The 23,095-nt window shown below is 45.4% G+C and overlaps 1 protein-coding gene across 3 annotated transcripts in view; it reads right to left on the minus strand.

Annotated features, from left to right (window-relative positions):
- Positions 1 to 1,645: 1,645 nt before the first annotated feature.
- The window catches only part of LOC138665255 (zinc finger protein 34-like), a 56,850-nt gene continuing 35,400 nt past the window's right edge, over positions 1,646 to 23,095 (minus strand). For all 3 annotated transcript variants that reach the window (XM_069752568.1, XM_069752567.1, XM_069752569.1), the window contains one exon: positions 1,646 to 2,948. In XM_069752568.1, the coding sequence (XP_069608669.1) occupies positions 1,885 to 2,948 (1,064 nt within the window). In that variant the 3' untranslated portion in view covers positions 1,646 to 1,884. The remainder of the gene's footprint in view (positions 2,949 to 23,095) is intronic.

Genomic DNA, 23,095 nt, shown 5'->3' on the forward strand with positions numbered 1-23,095 from the left:
TCTTCTGGGCAGGTTGAGCCTTCTGACTGTTTTGGTTTGGATTCTGTGGTGGACAGGTTGCAGCAGATTTGGGCTCATGTGGTGGACAAGTTGGTGTTGTCTCAAGAGGAGGCTCAACATTTTGTTAATCGTCGTCGGTGTGTTGGTTCCTGGCTTCGGGTTGGGGATCTGGTCTGGTTGTCTTCCCGTCATGTTCCTATGAAGGTTTCTTCTCCTAAGTTTAAACCTCGGTTTATTGGTCCTTATAGGATTTCTGAGATTATTAATCCGGTGTCTTTTCGACTGGCGCTTTCGGCCTCTTTTGCTATCCATAATGTCTTCCATAGATCTTTGTTGCGGAAATATGTGGAGCCCGTTGTTCCCTCTGCTGATCCTCCGGCCCCTGTGTTGGTTGATGGGGAATTGGAATATGTTGTTGAGAAGATTTTGGATTCCCGTTTTTCGAGGCGGAAGCTTCAGTACCTGGTCAAATGGAAGGGTTATGGCCAGGAGGATAATTCTTGGGTTTTTGCCTCTGATGTCCATGCTGCTGATTTGGTCCGTGCCTTTCATCTGGCTCGTCCTGATCGTCCTGGGGGCCCTGGTGAGGGTTCGGTGACCCCTCCTCAAGGGGGGGTACTGTTGTGAATTCTGCTCTTGGGTTCCCTCCAGTGGTTGTTGGTGGAAATGCAGTTGTCTCTGACTCGCAGTCCTGGCCAGGTGTATCGGATAATTACAATTCTGACTGGGATATTTAGGTGTGCAGGATCCTTTAGCCCCTGCCAGTTGCAATGTTTCTCTGGAAGTGTTGGATCTCTGCCTGGCCTCTCCTGCTTATCTGCCAGTTCAGCAAAGGTAAGTGTCTGTTTTTTTCCTGTGGTACACATGCAGTGTGCTTATTTTCAGTACTGTTCGTTTGTTTTTCTTTTGTCCAGATTAGACTGTGTCTGTGTTTTCTCAGTCTGGTTGGTTTCACTGGAGTTGCAGATATACGCTCCTACATCTTTAGTTAGATGTAGGAAGTTTTTTGTATATTCTGCTGTGGATTTTTTGAAGGGTTTTAATACTGACCGCACAAAATTCTGTCCTATCCTGCTAGAGTGGCCTCCTGTGCTAAATCCTGTTTTTTCTGCCTGTGTATGTTTTTTCCTCTCCGACTCACCGCCAATATTTGTGGGGGGCTGTCTATCCTTTGGGGATTTTCTCTGAGGCAAGTCAGTATTCCGATTTCCATCTTTAGGAGTATTTAGTCCTCCGGCTGTGACGAGGTGTCTAGGTGTGTTAGGTACACTCCACGGCTACTTCTAGTTGCGGTGTTAAGTTCAGGTTGGCGGTCAGTATAGTGGCCACTTTCTCCAGCGAAAGTTCTCATGCAGCTCCAAGGTCACCGGATCATAACAGTCAGCATTCTTAATTCTGCTCAATATTAACTTATACAATTAATATTAATAAAATTATCAATAATATAATGATTATAATATATCGATATTAATATTGAGCAGAATTAATTACGGCCTATTGGTTCGGCCCTCCACAATGGTCATGGTCTCTCATGTGGCACCTTGGGAAAATAAATTGCCCACCCCTGTTCTAATCTATATTTTTTTAACTTCAAATATTAAGATAGTTTTACGAGCGCTCGGGACATCAAACAGCACAGCCATAGTATGGTGTACAAAGCAGGGTTTCTGCTTTATTAATGCACAGGTCAAGTATAAATAGTGTCACATGAAAGGAAACTTGCAGAAAGATGAGGCCAATAGGAATTTAGGGGCATGAACAGAAATGTGAAACTTCTCTGACCAACAGTGTTAACTATTTGATTGCCATGGAAGAAGAGAATGAGACAAGATGGATACTCAGAGACAATATGGAGTCTGTTCTTTCACATCTTCTACATATAAATTATGTATATGTTTTCTCTCCTTTATGAATTTTGTGATGTTCAGCTAAACCTGCTTTTTGGGCAAAACATTTTCCACATTTTATACATGCAAATGGCTTCAACCCTATGTGACTTCTTTGATGCATAAAGAGTCCTGATCTTTTGGCAAAGCATTTCCCACATTCTGAACAGAATAATGGCTTCTCTCCTGTGTGGATTCTCTGGTGTTCAACAAGACTGGATTTCTGGGTAAAACATCTCCCACATTCTAAGCATGAAAATGGCTTCTCCCCTGTGTGAATTCTCTGATGTTCAACAAGAGTAGATTTACAAATAAAACGTTTCCGACATTCCGAACATGAAAATGGCCGCTCTCCTGTGTGGATTTTCCAATGTTTAACAAGATCTGATTTAGTGATGAAACATTTTCCACATTCTGAACATGAAAATGGCCTTTCCCCTGTGTGAAACCTCTGATGTTGAATAAGAGAAGATTTCTGAGTAAAGCATTTCCCACATTCTTCACATGAAAATGGCTTTTCTCCCGTGTGAATTCTTTGATGCTGAAAAAGATCCGATTTGCGGCCAAAATACTTCCCACATTCTGAACATAAAAATGGCCTCTTTGCATTGTGTATTCTCTGATGTTGAACAAGATTGGCGTTCTGGGAGAATATTTTCCCACACAGTGAACATGAAAATCCTCCATGAATCTTTATATGACTACAAAGAATATTGTTCTGAGTAAGGCATATATTAGCTTCAGAAGACGAAAGTTTACCAATATCCATGTGCAGCCTCTGAAAATTAACAATTGGTGCTTTCTGTAAAAAACTTTCTCCCAACTCAATTCTAGGAAATAATTCACATCTTCTGCTATATGTTTGGTCTGTAATTATGTCTGATCTAAGAGAAGGACGTTCTTGGTTGGAAGGATGGGACTGCAGAGTTCTACTGTTGTGTGCGGGATAAATCATTTGTGTAAGAGTCTTTTTTCCAGGAGAATATTTTGTGATATTCTTTACTTCAACTTCGCAATCTGGAATACTTGAGACATTTCCATTCAAATCTTTGTTGTAGTCACCTGTTGGGATTTAAAAAATGTTTATTATTCTCTGCTCACGTGGAAATGAAATAAAAGGGACAAAATAATATATGTACATTATAATATAACGCTGGGAGCATCACTCTGTCCGAAGCCTTTACAGAGTGACGCTCCCAGGAGATCGCGGTATGCATAAGCACTGAACGCATACCGCGATCTCCCCCGGAGAGTCAGGGACCGTGGACGCGCCAGGAGGGAGGGTAAGTATATTCACCTGTCCTCCGTTCCAGCGCTGCGTGCGGCTCCGTCTCCCGGCTCCTCTGCTGTGACAGAGTCCAGTCACAGGCAGAGGAGCCGGAGTGTGTGTTCAAGAAAATGGCGCCGGAAAGCGCGGACTGCGCAGGCGCCGATTCCTGCTGCCGGAATCGGCGCTTGCTCAGTCCGCGCTTTCCGGCGCCATTTTCTTGAAGACACACTCCGGCTCCACTGGAGGTGTGTCTTCAAGAAAATGGCGCCGGAGAGCGCGGACTGCGCAGGCGCCGATTCCTGCTGCCGGAATCGGCGCCTGCGCAGTCCGCGCTTTCCGGTGCCATTTTCTTGAAGACACACCTGCAGTGGAGCCGGACGATAGGTGAGTATGGTATTTTTTTTTTTTTTATATGGCAGCAGCATACGGGGGCATACACACTGGAGCGTCTTATGGGGGGCATATAATACAATAGTGGCGCAGGATGGGAGCAGCACATGACAGAACGGGCGCAGGATGGCAGCAGCACATGACAGAACGGGCGCAGGATGGCAGCAGCGCATGACAGAACGGGCGCAGGATGGCAGCAGCACATGACAGAACGGGCGCAGGATGGCAGCAGCACATGACAGAACGGGCGCAGGATGGCAGCAGCACATGACAGAACGGGCGCAGGATGGCAGCAGCACATGACAGAACGGGCGCAGGATGGCAGCAGCGCATGACATAACGGGCGCAGGATGGCAGCAGGATGGGAGCAGCACATGACAGAACGGGCGCAGGATGGCAGCAGCGCATGACAGAACGGGCGCAGGATGGCAGCAGCACATGACAGAACGGGCGCAGGATGGCAGCAGCACATGACAGAACGGGCGCAGGATGGCAACAGCACATGACAGAACGGGCGCAGGATGGCAGCAGCACATGACAGAACGGGCGCAGGATGGCAGCAGCGCATGACATAACGGGCGCAGGATGGCAGCAGGATGGGAGCAGCACATGACAGAACGGGGGCGCAGGATGGGAGCAGCACATGACAGAACGGACGCAGGATGGGAGCAGCACATGACAGAACGGGCGCAGGATGGCAGCAGCGCATGACAGAACGGGCGCAGGATGGCAGCAGCACATGACAGAACGGGCGCAGGATGGCAGCAGCACATGACAGAACGGGCGCAGGATGGCAGCAGCACATGACAGAACGGGCGCAGGATGGCAGCAGCACATGATGGAGACCATATACCAATATAAATGCTCGCCACCCGGGCGTAGAACGGGTTCAATAGCTAGTAATATATATACACTTTTACATTTTTCACTCTTTGTTTCATTGCAGCCATTTGGTAAATTTAAAAAAAAAACATTTTTTTCTCATTAATGTACACTCTGCACCCCATCTTTTTTTTAAATCAGATATTTTTTATTAAAGTTTTCAGAACATAACAGTATTTTCTCAGAAATCTTTTCCCCATTCCCAAGCACTCCCCCCCCCAACCAACCCTGGTCCAATAAAATATCACAAGAAAAATACAGACATAGATAAGGCACATATCCCAAAGCACCAGTCATGGAGTACAACTAAATCACTTTCAGGGTGATATAAACAGGGTATCACGAGAATAAACTTACAGACGATAAGCTCGGAATATTAAAACATCCTGCCCAAATTTTCTCAAACACTGCCAGTCTACCCCGTTTAAGATAAATGGCCTTCTCTCTGCATAGTATGAGGTTTAGCTTATTTACGTATTCTTTCCTCGTGGGAACTTTATCTGAGATCCTGTGATATGCTATTAATTTTCTAGCAGTAAAAAGCATTCTGGCAACAGCTATTTGTGAATAATCATCTCCTTCCGCCTCCTCAACATATCCAAGCACACAGACAATAGGATCTCTGGGAATATCCTGCTCTGTGGCCATATATATTGAGAACCATAATCCAGAATATTTGTATACAGGGACACGTCCAGAACATATGTAGGATATCTGCATTATCGAGCGTACACTTGGGACATTTTGAATCTGGCCTTAGACCCAAATCAAACAGCCACTTAGGAGTCCTATAAACCCTATAAAAGATTTATAGTTGAGACAGACGGTAAGGCTCACTGAGGGACAACTTAGGGATCATTTGCATTATTGACTCCAATTGATCTACCGAAATCCCCCCCACTTGTTGTTCCCATTTCGCCAATGCCGTCATCAGGTGACCCAATAGCACCCTCCAGAGGAGCTCCCCATACTCAAATGAAATTAGTCCCCTTGTAGATGCCTGTAAACCGAGCCTATTAATAACAGTATCATGATGTATAATAATAGGGTGTATATGAGTCTGCATTATATAAGTGTGTCTTACTTGTAAATACTGATAAAATATAGAATGCTGAAGTGAGAACTCCTTTCGTAAGTCCTCAAATGATTTAAAGACTCCCCCATCTATCAGCTGTGAGAGCCACCAGATACCCACTCGTCGCCATTGCGCAAACCGCTTCAATGTCCTCAATTGCGGCAGATATGGATTATCCCATATAGGGGTATACCTTGTGAACCCAGTAATTCCTCTTAAACTTTTAATTTTACCCCATACTTTAACCATAAGCATTACCGTCGTTAATTTAGACACCCACGGTTTAAATTTATTCGCCTCTAACTTAGACAATAGGGGACCCCGACCCCCCAGAAACTGAAGAATCCCTCGACCTCCCCCTATTTCCACAGATGTATCCTCCATTCTACTTGCCAGAGGTTGACACTGGGAAGATAAAAAATATAGCCAAGGGTTAGGCAATGCCAACCCTCCCTCCTCCTTACTCCTTTGTAAGTGCTCTAACTTAAGGCCGGGATCACACATGCGAGAAACACGTCCGTGTCTCGCATGTGAAATCCAAGCTCTGGCGCTGGCACTCCAGAGCGGAGCGTGCGGCCGCATAGGAACACATGGAGCCGCACGCTCCGCTCCCAAGTGCCGGCGCCAGAGCTTGGATTTCACATGCGAGACACGGACGTGTTTCTCGCATGGGTGATCCCGGCCTTAATTCTCGCACCCTTTTTCAACCATATACAGTGGGGCAAAAAAGTATTTAGTCAGTCAGCAATAGTGCTAGTTCCACCACTTAAAAAGATGGGAGGCGTCTGTAATTTACATCATAGGTAGACCTCAACTATGGGAGACAAACTGAGAAAAAAAAATCCAGAAAATCACATTGTCTGTTTTTTTATCATTTTTTTTGCATTTTATGGTGGAAAATAAGTATTTGGTCAGAAACAAACAATCAAGATTTCTGGCTCTCACAGACCTGTAACTTCTTCTTTAAGAGTCTCCTCTTTCCTCCACTCATTACCTGTAGTAATGGCACCTGTTTAAACTTGTTATCAGTATAAAAAGACACCTGTGCACACCCTCAAACAGTCTGACTCCAAACTCCACTATGGTGAAGACGAAAGAGCTGTCAAAGGACACCAGAAACAAAATTGTAGTCCTGCACCAGGCTGGGAAGACTGAATCTGCAATAGCCAACCAGCTTGGAGTGAAGAAATCAACAGTGGGAGCAATAATTAGAAAATGGAAGACATACAAGACCACTGATAATCTCCCTCGATCTGTTGCTCCACGCAAAATCCCACCCCGTGGGGTCAGAATGATCACAAGAACGGTGAGCAAAAATCCCAGAACCACGCGGGGGGACCTAGTGAATGAACTGCAGAGAGCTGGGACCAATGTAACAAGGCCTACCATAAGTAACACACTACGCCACCATGGACTCAGATCCTGCAGTGCCAGACGTGTCCCACTGCTTAAGCCAGTACATGTCCGGGCCCGTCTGAAGTTTGCTAGAGAGCATTTGGATGATCCAGAGGAGTTTTGGGAGAATGTCCTATGGTCTGATGAAACCAAACTGGAACTGTTTGGTAGAAACACAACTTATCGTGTTTGGAGGAAAAAGAATACTGAGTTGCATCCATCAAACACCATACCTACTGTAAAGCATGGTGGTGGAAACATCATGCTTTGGGGCTGTTTCTCTGCAAAGGGGCCAGGACAACTGATCCGGGTACATGAAAGAATGAATGGGGCCATGTATCGTGAGATTTTGAGTGCAAACCTCCTTCCATCAGCAAGGGCATTGAAGATGAAACGTGGCTGGGTCTTTCAACATGACAATGATCCAAAGCACACCGCCAGGGCAACGAAGGAGTGGCTTTGTAAGAAGCATTTCAAGGTCCTGGAGTGGCCTAGCCAGTCTCCAGATCTCAACCCTATAGAAAACCTTTGGAGGGAGTTGAAAGTCCGTGTTGCCAAGCGAAAAGCCAAAAACATCACTGCTCTAGAGGAGATCTGCATGGAGGAATGGGCCAACATACCAACAACAGTGTGTGGCAACCTTGTGAAGACTTACAGAAAACGTTTGACCTCTGTCATTGCCAACAAAGGATATATTACAAAGTATTGAGATGAAATTTTGTTTCTGACCAAATACTTATTTTCCACCATAATATGCAAATAAAATGTTAAAAAAACAGACAATGTGATTTTCTGGATTTTTTTTTCTCAGTTTGTCTCCCATAGTTGAGGTCTACCTATGATGTAAATTACAGACGCCTCTCATCTTTTTAAGTGGTGGAACTTGCACTATTGCTGACTGACTAAATACTTTTTTGCCCCACTGTAAGTTCCCTAAACAGTGCATTAACCCCTTTCTGACATGTGACGTACTATCCTGTCGAGGTGGGGTGGGCCCGTATGACCACCGACGGGATAGTACGTCATAGCGATCGGCCGCGCTCATGGGGGGAGCGCGGCCGATCGCAGCCGGGTGTTAGCTGACTATCGCAGCTGACATCCTGCACTATGTGCCAGGAGCGGTCACGGACCACCGCCCCCGGCACATTAACCCCCGGCACACTGCGATCAAACATGATCGCAGTGTTCCGGCAGTATAGGGAAGCATTGCGCAGGGAGGGGGCTCCCTTCGGGCTTCCCTGAGACCCCTGGAGCAACGCGATGTGATTGCGTTGCACCGAGGGTCTCCTACCTCCTCCTTCCTGCAGGCCCCGGATCCAAAATTGTCGCGGAGCTGGAACCGGGTCCTGCAGGGAGGTGGCTTCACAGCGCCTGCTCAGAGCAGGCGCCAGGAAGCCTCTATGAGTGCACGTCAGATCGCTGATCTGACACAGTGCACAGCAAAGTGTCAAGATCAGCAATCTTACACTATAACATGATGCCCCCCAAAAAGTGGAATACTAAGCGATCAAAAAGACAAATATAAATAACCATGGTACCTCTGAAAACGTCATCTTGTCCCGCAAAAAACGAGCCGCCATACAGCATCATCAGCGAAAAAATAAAAAAGTTATAGTCCTCAGAATAAAGCGATGCAAAAATAATTATTTTTTCTATAAAATAGTTTTTATCGTATAAAAGCGCCAAAACATAAAAAATGATAAAAATGAGGCATCGCTCTAATCGTACTGACCCGAAGAATAAAACTGCTTTATCAATTTTACCAAACGCATAGCGGTATAAACGCCTCCCCCAAAAGAAATTCATGAATAGCTGGTTTTTGATCATTCTGCCTCACAAAATTCGGAAAAAGCGATCAAAAAACGTCACGTGCCCGAAAATGTTACCAATAAAAACGTCAACTCGTCCCGCAAAAAACAAGACCTCACATGACTCTGTGGACCAAAATATGGAAAAATTATAGCTCTCAAAATGTGGCAACGCAAAAAATTATATTTTTTGCAATAAAAAGCGTCTTTTAGTGTGTGACGGCTGCCAATCATAAAAATCTGCTAAAAAACCCACTATAAAAGTAAATCAAACCCCCCTTCATCACCCCCTTAGTTGGGGAAAAATTAAAAAAAAAATATTTATTTCCATTTTCCCATTAGGGTTAGGGCTAGGGTTAAGGCTACAGTTAGGGTTGGGGCTAAAGTTAGGGTTAGGATTATATTTACGGTTGGGAATAGGGTTGGGATTAGGGTTAGGGGTGTGTCAGGGTTAGGGGTGTGGTTAGGGTTACCGTTGGGATTAAGGTTAGGGGTGTGTTTGGATTAGGGTTTCAGTTATATATGGGGGGTTTCAACTGTTTAGGCACATCAGGGGCTCTCCAAACGTGACATGGCGTCCGATCTCAATTCCAGCCAATTCTGCGTTGAAAAAGTAAAACAGTGCTCCTTCCCTTCCGAGCTCTCCCGTGCGCCCAAACAGGGGTTTACCCCAACATATGGGGTATCAGCGTACTGAGGACACATTGGACAACAACTTTTCGGGTCCAATTTCTCCTGTTACCCTTGGGAAAATACAAAACTGGGGGCTAAAAAATAATTTTTGTGGAAAAAAAAGGATTTTTTATTTTCACAGCTCTGCATTATAAACTGTAGTGAAACACTTGGGGGTTCAAAGTTCTCACAACACATCTAGATAAGTTCCTTGAGGGGTCTAGTTTCCAATATGGGGTCACTTGTGGGGGGTTTCTACTGTTTAGGTACATTAAGGGCTCTGCAAACGCAATGTGACGTCTGCAGACCAATCCATCTACCGTACATACCCGAGCATAAGCCGAGATTTTCAGCCCAAATTTTTGGGCTGAAAGTGCCCCTCTCGGCTTATACTCGAGTCAAGGTGGGTGGCAGGGTCGGCGGGTGAGGGCGCTGAGGCATACTTACCTGCTTCCAGCGATCCTGGTGCTCCCCGCCTGTCCCACGGTCTTCGGTGCTGCAGTTCTTCTCCTCTTCAGCGGTCACGTGGGACCGCTCATTAGAGAAATGAATAAGCGGCTCCACCTCCACCTCCATAGGGGTTGAGCCGCATATTCATTTCTCTAATCAGCGGTAACGGTGACCGCTGATAGAGGAAGAGGCTGCAGCACTGAAGACAGCTGTGCGAGAGAAGGAGCCGGACACCGGGACCAGGTAAGTATCGCATATTTACCTGTCCCCGTTTCACACGCCGGGCGCCGCTCCATCTTCCCGGCGCCACTCCATCTTCCCGGCGTCTCTCCGCTCTGACTGTGCAGGTCAGAGGGCGCGATGACGCATATAGTGTGCGCGGCGCCCTCTGCCTGATCAGTCAGTGTGGAGAGACGCCGGGAGCGGACGCTGGGGAGCTGCAATCAAGAGAGGTGAGTATGGCGTTTTTTTTTTATTGCAGCAGCAGCAGCAATGGCAGAGCTTTCTATGGCACAGCTATGGGGCAATACTGAACGACGCAGAGCACTATATGGCAGCTATGGGGCAATACTGAACGGCGCAGAGCACTATATGGCAGCTATGGGGCAATACTGAACGGCGCAGAGCACTATATGGCAGCTATGGGGCAATAATGAACGGCGCAGAGCACTATATGGCACAGCTATGGGGCAATACTGAACGGCGCAGAGCACTATGGGGCAATACTGAACGACGCAGAGCACTATATGGCAGAGCTATGGGGAAATTGTTGTGAATTCTGTGGCAGAGCTCCCTCCTGTGGTCACAAGTGGTACTTCGGCTGGTTCGCTCTGTGAGCTTCCGTTGGTGGAGGAAAGTGGTACTGCGGCTTCTGAGTTTCCTTCCTCAGGTGATGTGGTGAAGTCACATAGAGTGCTGCTCTATTTAACTCCACCTAGTGCTTTGATCCTGGCCTCCAGTCAATGTTCTAGTATTGGACCTGTTTCCTCCTGGATCGTTCCTGTGGCCTGCTGCTCTGCATAGCTAAGTTACTCTTTGCTATTTGTTTGCTGTTTTTTTCTGTCCAGCTTGTCAATTTGTTTTTTTCTGCTTGCTGGGGGCTCTGGGACGCAGAGGGTGTACCTCCGTGCCGTTAGTTCGGTACGGAGGGTCTTTTTGCCCCTTTGCGTGGTTTTTGTAGGGTTTTGTGTTGACCGCAAAGTTACCTTTCCTATCCTCGCTCTGTTCAGAAAGTTGGGCCTCACTTTGCTAAATCTATTTCATCTCTACGTTTGTCTTTTCATCTTAACTCACAGTCATTATATGTGGGGGCTGCCTTTTCCTTTGGGGTATTTCTCTGAGGCAAGGTAGGCTTATTTTCTATCTTCAGGCTAGTTTCTCAGGCCGTGCCGAGTTGCATAGGGAGCGTTAGGCGCATTCCACGGCTGCCTTTAGTGTGGTTGGAGAGGATTAGGGATTGCGGTCAACAGAGTTTCCACGTCTCAGAGCTCGTTCTTGTTTTTTGGGTTATTGCCAGGTCACTGTATGTGCGCTGACCTCTATGTCCATTGTGGTACTGAATTACCTTTCATAACAGGAAATATGAACGGTGCAGAGCACTATATGGCAGAGCTATGGGGAAATATGAACGGTGCAGAGCACTATATGGCAGAACTATGGGGAAATATGAACGGTGCAGAGCACTATATGGCAGAGCTATGGGGAAATATGAACGGTGCAGAGCACTATATGGCAGAGCTATGGGGCAATACTGAACGGCGCAGAGCACTATATGGCACAGCTATGGGGCAATACTGAACGGCGCAGAGCACTATATGGCAGAGCTATGGGGAAATATGAACGGGGCAGAGCACTATATGGCACAGATATGGGGAAATATGAACGGTGCAGAGCACTATATGGCACAGCTATGGGGAAATATGAACGGTGCAGAGCACTATATGGCACAGCTATGGGGAAATATGAACGGTGCAGAGCACTATATGACACAGCTATGGGGAAATATGAACGGGGCAGAGCACTATATGGCACAGATATGGGGAAATATGAACGGTGCAGAGCACTATATGGCACAGCTATGGGGAAATATGAACGGTGCAGAGCACTATATTGCACAGCTATGAAACAATAATGATCTATTTTTATTTTTGAAATTCACCGGTAGCTGCTGCATTTTCCACCCTAGGCTTATACTCAAAAAGTTTTCCCAGTGTTTTGTGGCAAAATTAGGGGGGTCGGCTTATACTCGGGTCGGCTTATACTCGAGTATATACGGTAAGTCTGCATTCCAAATGGCGCTCCTTCCCTTCCAAGCTCTGCCATGCGCTCAAACGGTGGTTCCCACCCACATATGGGGTGTCAGCGTACTCAGGACAAATACTTTTGGGGTCCAATTTCAACTGTTACCCTTGGAAAAATACAAAACTGGGGGCTAAAAAATAATTTTGGGGTGCAGAAACGCTGCAGATCCGCAATTGATTTACAGTACAATGTAAATCAATGAGAAAAAAATGCTGTGCACACTTTGCGGAAAATCCGCTGCGGAAACGCTGCGGTTTAAAAGAAGTAGCATGTCACTTCTTTTTTCTGAATCTGCAGTGTTTTTGTACCCATTCCATTATAGAAAACCGCAGGGGTAAAAAATGCAGAAGAGCCGCAAGAAAACCGCAGCAAAAACGCACAAAAAACGCTGCAGAACCACACAAAAAACGCTGCGGAACCGCAGGTGCGTTTTCTGTCAGGAGAGGCAGAATCCGCACCAGAAATTCCTAAGACTAATCCGAAATGTGTGCACATAGCCTAAGTCTGCATTCCAAATGGCGCTCCTTCCCTTCCGAGCTCTCCCATGCGCCCAAACGGTGGTTCCCCCCACATATGGTGTATCAGCGTACTCAGGACAAATTGTACAACAACTTTTGGAGTCCAATTTCTTCTCTTACCCTTGGGAAAATAAAAAATTGGGGGTGAAAAGATCATTTTTGTGAAAAAATAGGATTTTTTATTTTCACGGCTCTGCATTATAAACTTCTGTGAAGCACTTGGTGGGTCAAAGTGCTCACCACGCGTCTAGATAAGTTCCTTAGGGGGTCTACTTTCCAAAATGGTGTCACTTATGGGGGGTTTCAATGTTTAGGCACATCAGTGGCTCTCCAAACCCAACCTGGCATCCCATCTCAATTCCTGTAAATTTTGCATTAAAAAGTCAAACGGCGCTCCTTCCCTTCCTTGCTCTCCCATGCGCCCAACCAGTGGTTTACCCCCACATATGGGGTATCGGCGTACTCAAGACAAATTGTACAACAACTTTTGGGGTCCATTTTCTCCTGTTACCCTTGGTAAAATAAAAGAAATTGGAGCTGAAGTAAATTTTTTGTGAAAAAAAGTTAAATGTTCATTTTTATTTAAACATTCCAAAAATTCCTGTGAAACACCTGAAGGGTTAATAAACTTCTTGAATGTGGTTTTGAGTATCTTGAGTGGTGCAGTTTTTAGAATGGTGTCACATTTGGTTATTTTCTATCATATAGACCTCTCAAAATGACTTCAAATGAGATGTGGTCCCTAAAAAAAAAATGGTGTTGTAAAAATGAGAAATTGCTGGTCAACTTTTAACCCTTATAACTCCCTAAGAAAAAAAATTGGGGTTCCCAAATTGTGCTGATGTAAAGTAGACATGTGGGAAATGTTACTTATTAAGTATTTTGTGTGACATATCTCTGTGATTTAATTGCATAAAAATTCAAATTTGGAAAATTGCGAAATTTTCAAAATTTTCGCCAAATTTCCATTTTTTTCACAAATAAACGAAGGTAATATCAAAGAAATTTTACCAGTACCATGAAGTACAATATGTCACGAGAAAAAAAATGTCAGAATCACCGGGATCCGTTGAAGCGTTCCAGAGTTATAACCTCATAAGGGGACAGTGGTCAGAATTGTAAAAATTGACCTTGTCATTAACTTGCAAACCACCCTTGGGGGTAAAGGGGTTAATTTTAAAGAACCTATTTTGGGGAAGCCAAATTGGGGAGTTATGAAGAACATATAAAAGCTGAGGCATAATCACCATTTTCAACAGGTTCACTCTCCAAACTATTGACAAATGTAACTTAGTCAGGGCCTTAATCTTCTGTTTAATCCTAGCCACAAGCGGGGAAACATAGACAACATAGTCTAATATGTTGTTTGATACATTGATACCCAGGTATTTAAAACATGACACTACTGGCGCCTGAGGAACTCTAACCACAGTTCGGTCTAATGGTAAAATAGCAGACTTTTCCCAATTTATGGCCAAACCGCAGCAAAAAGTGACATTGCTCCATTGAGCGATCCGTCAGAATCGGCCAAAAACAGGAGAATGTCATCTGCGTAAAGAGCCACTTTCTCCTCTAATGTCCCGTACCTAAACCCCTCAATTTCTGGGCTAAGTCTTATCCTTGAAGCCAAAGACTCCACCGCCAGGGCGAAAAGCATCGGAGACAGAGGGCAACCCTGCCTCGTACCCCTATACAGATTGAAGGGCTCAGATAACAGTCCATTCACTCGTATTCTTGCCGACGGTTCTGAATACAAAAGCTTAATCCAACCAATAAAGCCTGGACCAAAACCCATGCACTGAAGCGTAGCAAACAGGTATTTCCATTCCACGCTGTCAAATGCCTTAGCGGCATCAAGGGACAGAACTGCCCTCCTCCCCATATTGTCCACCCCCACTTGCATATTGAGATATAGTCTTCTAACATTTAGGGCCGTTGACTTACAAGGCATAAATCCCGTCTGATCCGAGTGTATTAGAGATTCCACGACTTTGGAAAGACGAATGGCTAACACCTTTGCTAATAGCTTAAGATCTACTGTCAGAAGGGAAATTGGTCTATACGAGGCCGGGAGGGTAGGATCCTTATCTTTTTTTGGTAAGACAGTAATAATAGGTTCCCGCATAGATGGCGGAAGGACCCCAAGCCGGAGGCTATCGTTAATTGCAGTCAATAATATTGGGAGTAGAACCGACTTATATTTTTTCTCTGCACCCCATCTTGACTGAAAAAAACCCCCAGAAATGTAGAAATTTTTGCAAATTTCTTAAAAAAGAAAAGCTGAAATATCACATGGTCATGAGTATTCAGACCCTTTGCTCAGTATTGAGTAGAAGCACCCTTTTGAGCTAGTACAGCCATGAGTCTTCTTGGGAGTGATGCAACAAGTTTTTCACACCTGGATTTGGGGATCCTCTGCCATTCTTCCTTGCAGATCCTCTCCAGTTCCATCAGGTTGGAGGATGGACATTCATTTTCAGGTCTCTCCAGAGATTTTCAATTGGGTTTAGGTCAGGGCTCTGGCTGGGCCAGTCAAGAAGGGTCACAGAGTTGTTCTGAAGCCACTCCTTTCTTATTTTAGCTGTGTGCTTAGGGTCATTGTCTAGTTGGAAAGTGAACCTTCGGCCAAGTCTGAGGTCCATTTCATCCAGGGTATCTCTGTACAGTCGTCCTGTCTCTGCAGCTGAAAAACATCCCCATAGCATGATGCTTCCACCACGTTTCACTGTTGGGATTGTATTGGGCAGGTGATGAGCAGTGCCTGGTTTTCTCCACACATACCGCTTAGAATTATCACCAAAAAGGTCCATCTTCATCTCATCAGACCAGGGAATCTTATTTCTCATAGTCTGGGAGTCCTTCATGTGTTTTTTAGTAAACTCTATGCGGGCTTTCATATTTCTTGCATTGAGGAGAGGCTTCCATCGGGCCACTCTGCCATAAAGGCCCAACTGGTGGAGGGCTGCAGTGACAGTTGACTTTGTGGAACTTTCTCCAATCTTTCTACTGCATCTCTGGAGCTCAGCCACAGTGATCTTGGGGTTCCTCTTTACCTCTCTCACAAGGCTCTTCTCCCACGATTGCTCAGTTTGGCTGGACGGCCAGGTCTAGGAAGACTTCTGGTGGCCCCAAACTTCTTCCATTTAACGATTATGGAGGCCACTGTGCTCTTAGGATCCTTGACTACTGCAGAAATTCTTTTGTAACCTTGGCCCGATGTGTGCCTTGCCACAATTCAGTCTCTGAGCTCCTTGGCCAGTTCCTATCACCTCATGATTCTTATTTAGCCTGACATGCACTGTGAGCTGTGAGGTCTAAAGGTACCGTCACACTTAGCGACGCTGCAGCGATACCGACAACGATCCGGATCGCTGCAGCGTCGCTGTTTGGTCGCTGGAGAGCTGTCACACAGACAGCTCTCCAGCGACCAACGATCCCGAGGTCCCCGGTAACCAGAGTAAACATCGGGTTACTAAGCGCAGGGCCGCGCTTAGTAACCCGTTGTTTACCCTGTTTACCATCGTTAAAGTAAAAAAAAACCCACTACATACTTACCTACCGCTGTCTGTCCCCGGCGCTCAGCTTCTCTGCACTCCTCCTGCTCTGGCTGTGAGCGCCGGGCAGCTGGAAAGCAGAGCGGTGACGTCACCGCTCTGCTTTCCGGCCGCTGTGCTCACAGCCAGTGCAGGAGGAGTGCAGAGAAGCTGAGCGCCGGGGACAGACAGCGGTAGGTAAGTATGTAGTGGTTGTTTTTTTTACTTTAACGATGGTAACCAGGGTAAACATCGGGTTACTAAGCGCGGCCCTGCGCTTAGTAACCCGATGTTTACCCTGGTTACCAGCGAAGACATCGCTGAATCGGTGTCACACACACCGATTCAGCGATGTCAGCGGGAGATCCAGCGATGAAACAAAGTTATGGACTTTCTTCCCCGACTAGTGATATCACAGCAGGGGCCTGATCGCTGCTGCCTGTCACACTGGACGATATCGCTAGCCAGGACGCTGCAACGTCACGGATCGCTAGCGATATCGTCTAGTGTGACGGTACCTTTATATAGACAGGTGTGTGCTTTTCCAAATCAAGTCCTATCAGTTTAATTAAACACAGCTTGACTCCAATGAAGGAGTAGAACCATCTCAAGAAAGATCACAAGGAAATGGACAGCATGTGACTTAAATATGAGTGTCTGAGCAAAGGGTCTGAATACTTATGACCATGTGATATTTCAGTTTTTCTTTTTCAATACATTTGCAAAAATTTCTAAATTTCTGTTTTTTTTCAGTGACGATGGGGTGCAGAGTGTGCATTAATGAGAAAAAAAAATGAATTTTTTAATTTACCATATGGCTGCAATAAAACAAAGTGAAAAATTTAAAGGGGTCTGAATACTTTCCGTACCTACTGTATGTAAAATATCTATCTATCTATCTATCTATCTATCTATCTATCTAATTTCTTGCAAAACAACAGGACCTACAAGCTAAATCAATGAGAGGGAGAAAAAAGAAGAGGTATGGGTTTCAGAATGTAGGAAGGTAACGAATAAAAAGAAAAAGATTGTGGGGTTGATTCATTAACAGGAATCTGTCACCAAGCAATCTGTCCTATCTGTGAGCAGAATAACTCAATTAAAACCATTGTTTTATCTCCTGCAGATATAGTAGTTTTCTGAATGGTGAGCTCTGTATAACCCACCCACATCATTGACTGGCAGTTTTCTGGCTATGTACAGTGTTGCACAGAAAGCTGCCAATCAGTGGTGGGGGCGGAGCTATACAGAGCTCATGAATATGCTTGACTACCTCACAGCAGGTTTACTAGTCCTCTAAGGAGAATTTCCTACTCAAAAACAGTGATTTTCCCAAAACTACACTAAACAACTCAGTAAGTGACACATCGCTGGAATCAGGGTCTCTGTCTCTAGATTATGCTGCTCTCAGGTTAGGTGTCAAAGACTTGGTGATAGAATACTTGCATAAAATACCTTAAGAACTCTTAATATTTTTACGTAACTGCCACTTTTGGCATTTTCACATCAGTCTCAGCCAGCTACGTCTATATGAGAATAGAATGGACACCTGCCCGTCAAATTCAAGAAAAGTTACACCACTTCAGTGGCATAATTTACTCCAGAAATGTACTCCGGTCCCAGACTGGAGTATATTCCTGGTAGCAGTGCACGACAACTATAAAATGTGCCTAATTCATTAAGTGGTGTCTGCCTTTTAATGAATTATGCGCATCATTACCAGCAGTAACTCCATTAGGAATAGTGGGCACAAAGCCAGTCTTAACCCCTTACCGACCCATGACGCCACGTAGGCGTCATGAAAGTCGGTGCCAATCCGATCTGTGACGCCTATGTGGCGTCATGGAAAGATCGCGTCCCTGCAGATCGGGTGAAAGGGTTAACTTCCATTTCACCCGATCTGCAGGGACAGGGGGAGTGGTAGTTTAGCCCAGGGGGGGTGGCTTCACCCCCTCGTGGCTACGATCGCTCTGATTGGCTGTTGAAAGTGAAACTGCCAATCAGAGCGATTTGTAATATTTCACCTATTATAACTGGTGAAATATTACAATCCAGCCATGGCCGATGCTGCAATATCATCGGCCATGGCTGGAAATACTAATGTGCCCCCACCCCACCCCACCGATCGCGCCCCCAGCCCCCCGATCTGTCCGGGACACTGCTCCGGCTCCCCTCTGTCCTGTGCTCCGCTCCCCCCCGTGCTCTTGTCCGCTCCCCCCGTGCTTCAATCACCCTCCCCGTGCTCCAATCACCCCCCCTGCACTCCGATCCACCCCCCTCCGTGCTCCGTTCCACCCCCCGTGCTCCGTTCCACCCCCCGTGCTCCGTTCTACCCCCCCGTGCTCCGTTCCACCCCTCCCGCGCTCCGATTCACCCCCCCATGCTCCGATCCCCCCCGTGCTCCCCCCCCACCCCATCATACTTACCGATCCTGCCGGGGTCCGTCCGTCTTCTCCCCGGGCGCCGCCATCTTCCAAAATGGCGGGCGCATGCGCAGTGCGCCCGCCGAATCTGCCGGCCGGCAGATTCGTTCCAAAGTGCATTTTGATCACTAAGATATAATCTATCTCAGTGATCAAATTAAAAAAAATAATAAATGACCCCCCCCCTTTGTCACCCCCATAGGTAGGGACAATAAAAAAAATAAAGAATTTTTTTTTTTCCACTAATGTTAGAATAGGGTTAGGGTTAGGGGTAGGGTTAGGGTTAGGGGTAGGGTTTCGGTATGTGCACACGTATTCTGGTCCTCTGCGGATTTTTCCGCTGCGGATTTGATAAATCCGCAGTGCTAAACCGCTGCGGATTTATGGCGGATTTACCGCGTTTTTTCTGCGCATTTCACTGCGGTTTTACAACTGCGATTTTCTATTTGAGCAGTTGTAAAACCGCTGCGGAATCCGCACAAAGAAGTGACATGCTGCGGAATGTAAACCGCTGCGTTTCCGTGCAGTTTTTCCGCAGCATGTGTACAGCGATTTTTGTTTCCCATATGTTTACATTGAACTGTAAACTCATGGGAAACTGCTGCGGATCCGCAGCGTTTTCCGCAGCGTGTGCACATACCTTTAGAATTAGGCTATGTGCACACGGTGCGGATTGGCCGCTGCGGATCCGCAGCAGTGTTCCATCAGGTTTACAGTACCATGTAAACATATGGAAACCAAATCCGCTGTGCCCATGGTACGGAAAATACCGCGCGGAAACGCTGCGTTGTATTTTCCGCAGCATGTCAATTCTTTGTGCGGATTCCGCAGCGTTTTACACCTGTTCCTCAATAGGAATCCGCAGGTGAAATCCGCACAAAAGACACTGGAATCCGCGGAAAATCCGCAGGTAAAACGCAGTGCCTTTTACCCGCGGATTTTTCAAAAATGATGCTGAAAAATCTCACACGAATCCGCAACGTGGGCACATAGCCTTAGAGTTAGAGTTGGAATTAGGGTTGTGGTTAGGGTTGTGATTAGGGTTATGGCTACAGTTGGGATTAGGGTTAGGGGTGTGTTGGGGTTAGTGTTGGAGGTAGAATTGGGGGGTTACCACTGTTTAGGCACATCAGGGGTCTCCAAACGCAACATGGCGCCACCATTGATTCCAGCCAATCTCGTATTCAAAAAGTCAAATGGTGCTCCCTCAATTCCGAGCCCTGACGTGTGCCCAAACAGTGGTTTACCCCCACATATGGGGTACCAGCATACTCAGGATAAACTGCGCAACAATTACTGGGGTCCAATTTCTCCTGTTACCCTTGTGAAAATAAAAAAATGCTTGCTAAAACATCATTTTTGAGGAAAGAAAAATGATTTATTATTTTCACGGCTCTACGATGTAAACGTCTGTGAAGCACTTGGGGGTTCAAAGTGCTCACCACATATCTAGATAAGTTCCTTGGGGCGTCTAGTTTCTAAAATGGGGTCACTTGTGGGGGGTTTCTACTGTTTAGGCACACAGGGGCTCTGCAAACGCAACGTGACGCCCGCAGACCATTCCATCAAAGTCTGCATTTCAAAAGTCACTACTTCCCTTCTGAGCCCCGACGTGTGCCCAAACAGTGGTTTACCTCCACACATGGGGTATCAGCGTACTCAGGAGAAACTGGACAACAACTTTTGGGGTCCAATTTCTCCTGTAACCCTTGGGAAAATAAAAAATTCTGGGCTAAATAATTATTTTTGAGGAAAGAAAACGTATTTATTATTTTCACGGCTCTGCATTATATACTTCTATGAAGCACTTGGGGGTTCAAAGTGCTCACCACACATCTAGATAAGTTCCTTTCGGGGTCTAGTTTCCAAAATGGGGTCACTTGTGGGGGGTTTCTACTGTTTAGCCACATCAGGGGCTCTGCAAACGCAACGTGACGCCCGCAGAGCATTCCATCAAAGTCTGCATTTCAAAACGTCACTACTTCAATTCCGAGCCCCGGCATGTTCCCAAACAGTAGTTTACCCCCACATATGGGGTATCACCGTACTCAGGAGAAACTGGACAACAAATATTGGGGTCAAATTTCTCCTGTTACCCTTGGGAAAATTAAAAAATTCTGGGCTAAATAATTATTTTTGAGGAAAGAAAACGTATTTATTATTTTCACGGCTCTGCATTATAAACTTCTGTGAAGCACTTGGGGGTTCAAAGTGCTCACCACACATCTAGATAAGTTCCTTTCGGGGTCTAGTTTCCAAAATGGGGTCACTTGTGGGGGGTTTCTACTGTTAAGCCACATCAGGGGCTCTGCAAACGCAACGTGACGCCCACAGAGTATTCCATCAAAGTCTGCATTTCAAAACGTCACTACTTCACTTCCGAGCCCCGGCATGTGCCCAAACAGTGGTTTACCCCCACATATGGGGTATCAGCATACTCAGGAGAAACTGGACAACAACTTTTGGGGTCAAATTTCTCCTGATACCCTTGGGAAAATAAAAAATTGCAGGCTAAAAGATCATTTTTGAGAAAATAATTTTTTTTTTTTATTTTCATGGCTCTGCGTTATAAACTTCTGTGAAGCACTTGGGGGTTCAAAGTCCTCACCACACATCTAGATTAGTTCTTTTGGTGGACTAGTTTCCAAAATTTCTGGGGGATCTCCAATGTTTACGCACACAGGGGCTCTCCAAACGTGACATGGTGTCCGCTAATGATTGGAGCTAATTTTCCATTTAAAAAGCCAAATGGCGTGCCTTCCCTTCCGAGCCCTGCCGTGCGCCCAAACAGTGGTTTACCCCCACATATGAGGTATCGGCGTACTCGGGAGAAATTGCCCAACAAATTTTATGATCCATTTTATCCCATTGCCCATGTGATAATGAAAAAATTGAGGCGAAAAGAATTTTTTTGTGAAAAAAAAGTACTTTTTCATTTTTACAGATCAATTTGTGAAGCACCTGGGGGTTCAAAGTGCTCACTATGCATCTAGATAAGTTCCCTGGGGCGTCTAGTTTCCAAAATGGGGTCACTTGTGGGGGAGCTCCAATTTTTAGGCACACAGGGGCTCTCCAAACGTGACATGGTGTCCGCTAAAGAGTGGAGCCAATTTTTGATTCAAAAAGTCAAATGGCGCTCCTTCCCTTCCAAGCCCTGCCGTGCGCCCAAACAGTGGTTTACCCCCACATATGAGGTATCAGCGTACTCAGGACAAATTGGACAACAACGTACATGGTTCAATTTCTCCTTTTACCATTGGGAAAATTAAAAAATTGTTGCTAAAAGATAATTTTTGTGACTAAAAAGTTAAATGTTCATTTTTTCCTTCCATGTTGCTTCTGCTGCTGTGAAGCACCTGAAGGGTTAATAAACTTCTGGAATGTGGTTTTGAGTACCTTGAGGGGTGCAGTTTTTAGAATGGTGTCACTTTTGGGTATTTTCAGCCATATAGACCCCTCAAACTGACTTCAAATGTGAGGTGGTCCCTAAAAAAATGGTTTTGTAAATTTCGTTGTAAAAATGAGAAATCGCTGGTCAAATTTTAACCCTTATAACTTCCTAGCAAAAAAAAATTTTGTTTCCAAAATTGTGCTGATGTAAAGTAAACATATGGGAAATGTTATTTATTAACTATTTTGTGTCACATAACTCTCTGGTTTAACAGAATAAAAATTCAAAATGTGAAAATTGCGAAATTTTCAAAATTTTCGCCAAATTTCCGTTTTTATCACAAATAAACGCATAATTTATTGACCTAAATTTACCACTAACATGAAGCCCAATATGTCACGAAAAAACAATCTCAGAACCGCTAGGATCCGTTGAAGCGTTCCTGAGTTATTACCTCATAAAGGGACACTGGTCAGAATTGCAAAAAACGGCAAGGTCTTTAAGGTCAAAATAGGCTGGGTCATGAAGGGGTTAAAGAGGTTGTCCAGACATATCACAGAAATGTGCATTCACTCTATGTGACTACAGATCTGTGAATCCTCACATTGCATGTTTTGCGAGGATTCTCTGGTGCTGTCGTCAAGTCCGAGCGGTAAGCATGCAATACCTATTGATGCAGCTACATTTCGACTAGATGTGAGCTGCCTTGCTCAATTTACTGATAATGAGTGAGCCGGCACACGTCCAGTTGGAATTTAGCTGGAAGTATGCATATCCAATACTTGCAGACGCATGACTGCTCCTTCTTGCTGCTAACACCAGAGAATCCTCACAGCGCATGCTTCGTGATATGTGAGGATTCACAAGTCTGAAGTCACAGAGTGACTGTGAACTTTTGTATTGAGCCTGGACAACCCATTTAATGAATTGGCTTCTTGGTCCTAAAAGCACAAAATGCCTTGTTTATTTTTGTGGAATTGATATTAAAGGGGCTGGAAGGTGAGGAGGAGAGAGGGAAGGTAAATATTCTATTATTATACTAAATGGTTTTGTTTATGCTTAAAAGGGTGTGCTCACATTGTCTCTTGAGTAGCTCACTGC

Source organism: Ranitomeya imitator, chromosome 2 (assembly GCF_032444005.1).
Source record: "Ranitomeya imitator isolate aRanImi1 chromosome 2, aRanImi1.pri, whole genome shotgun sequence".
NCBI lineage: Eukaryota > Metazoa > Chordata > Amphibia > Anura > Dendrobatidae > Ranitomeya > Ranitomeya imitator.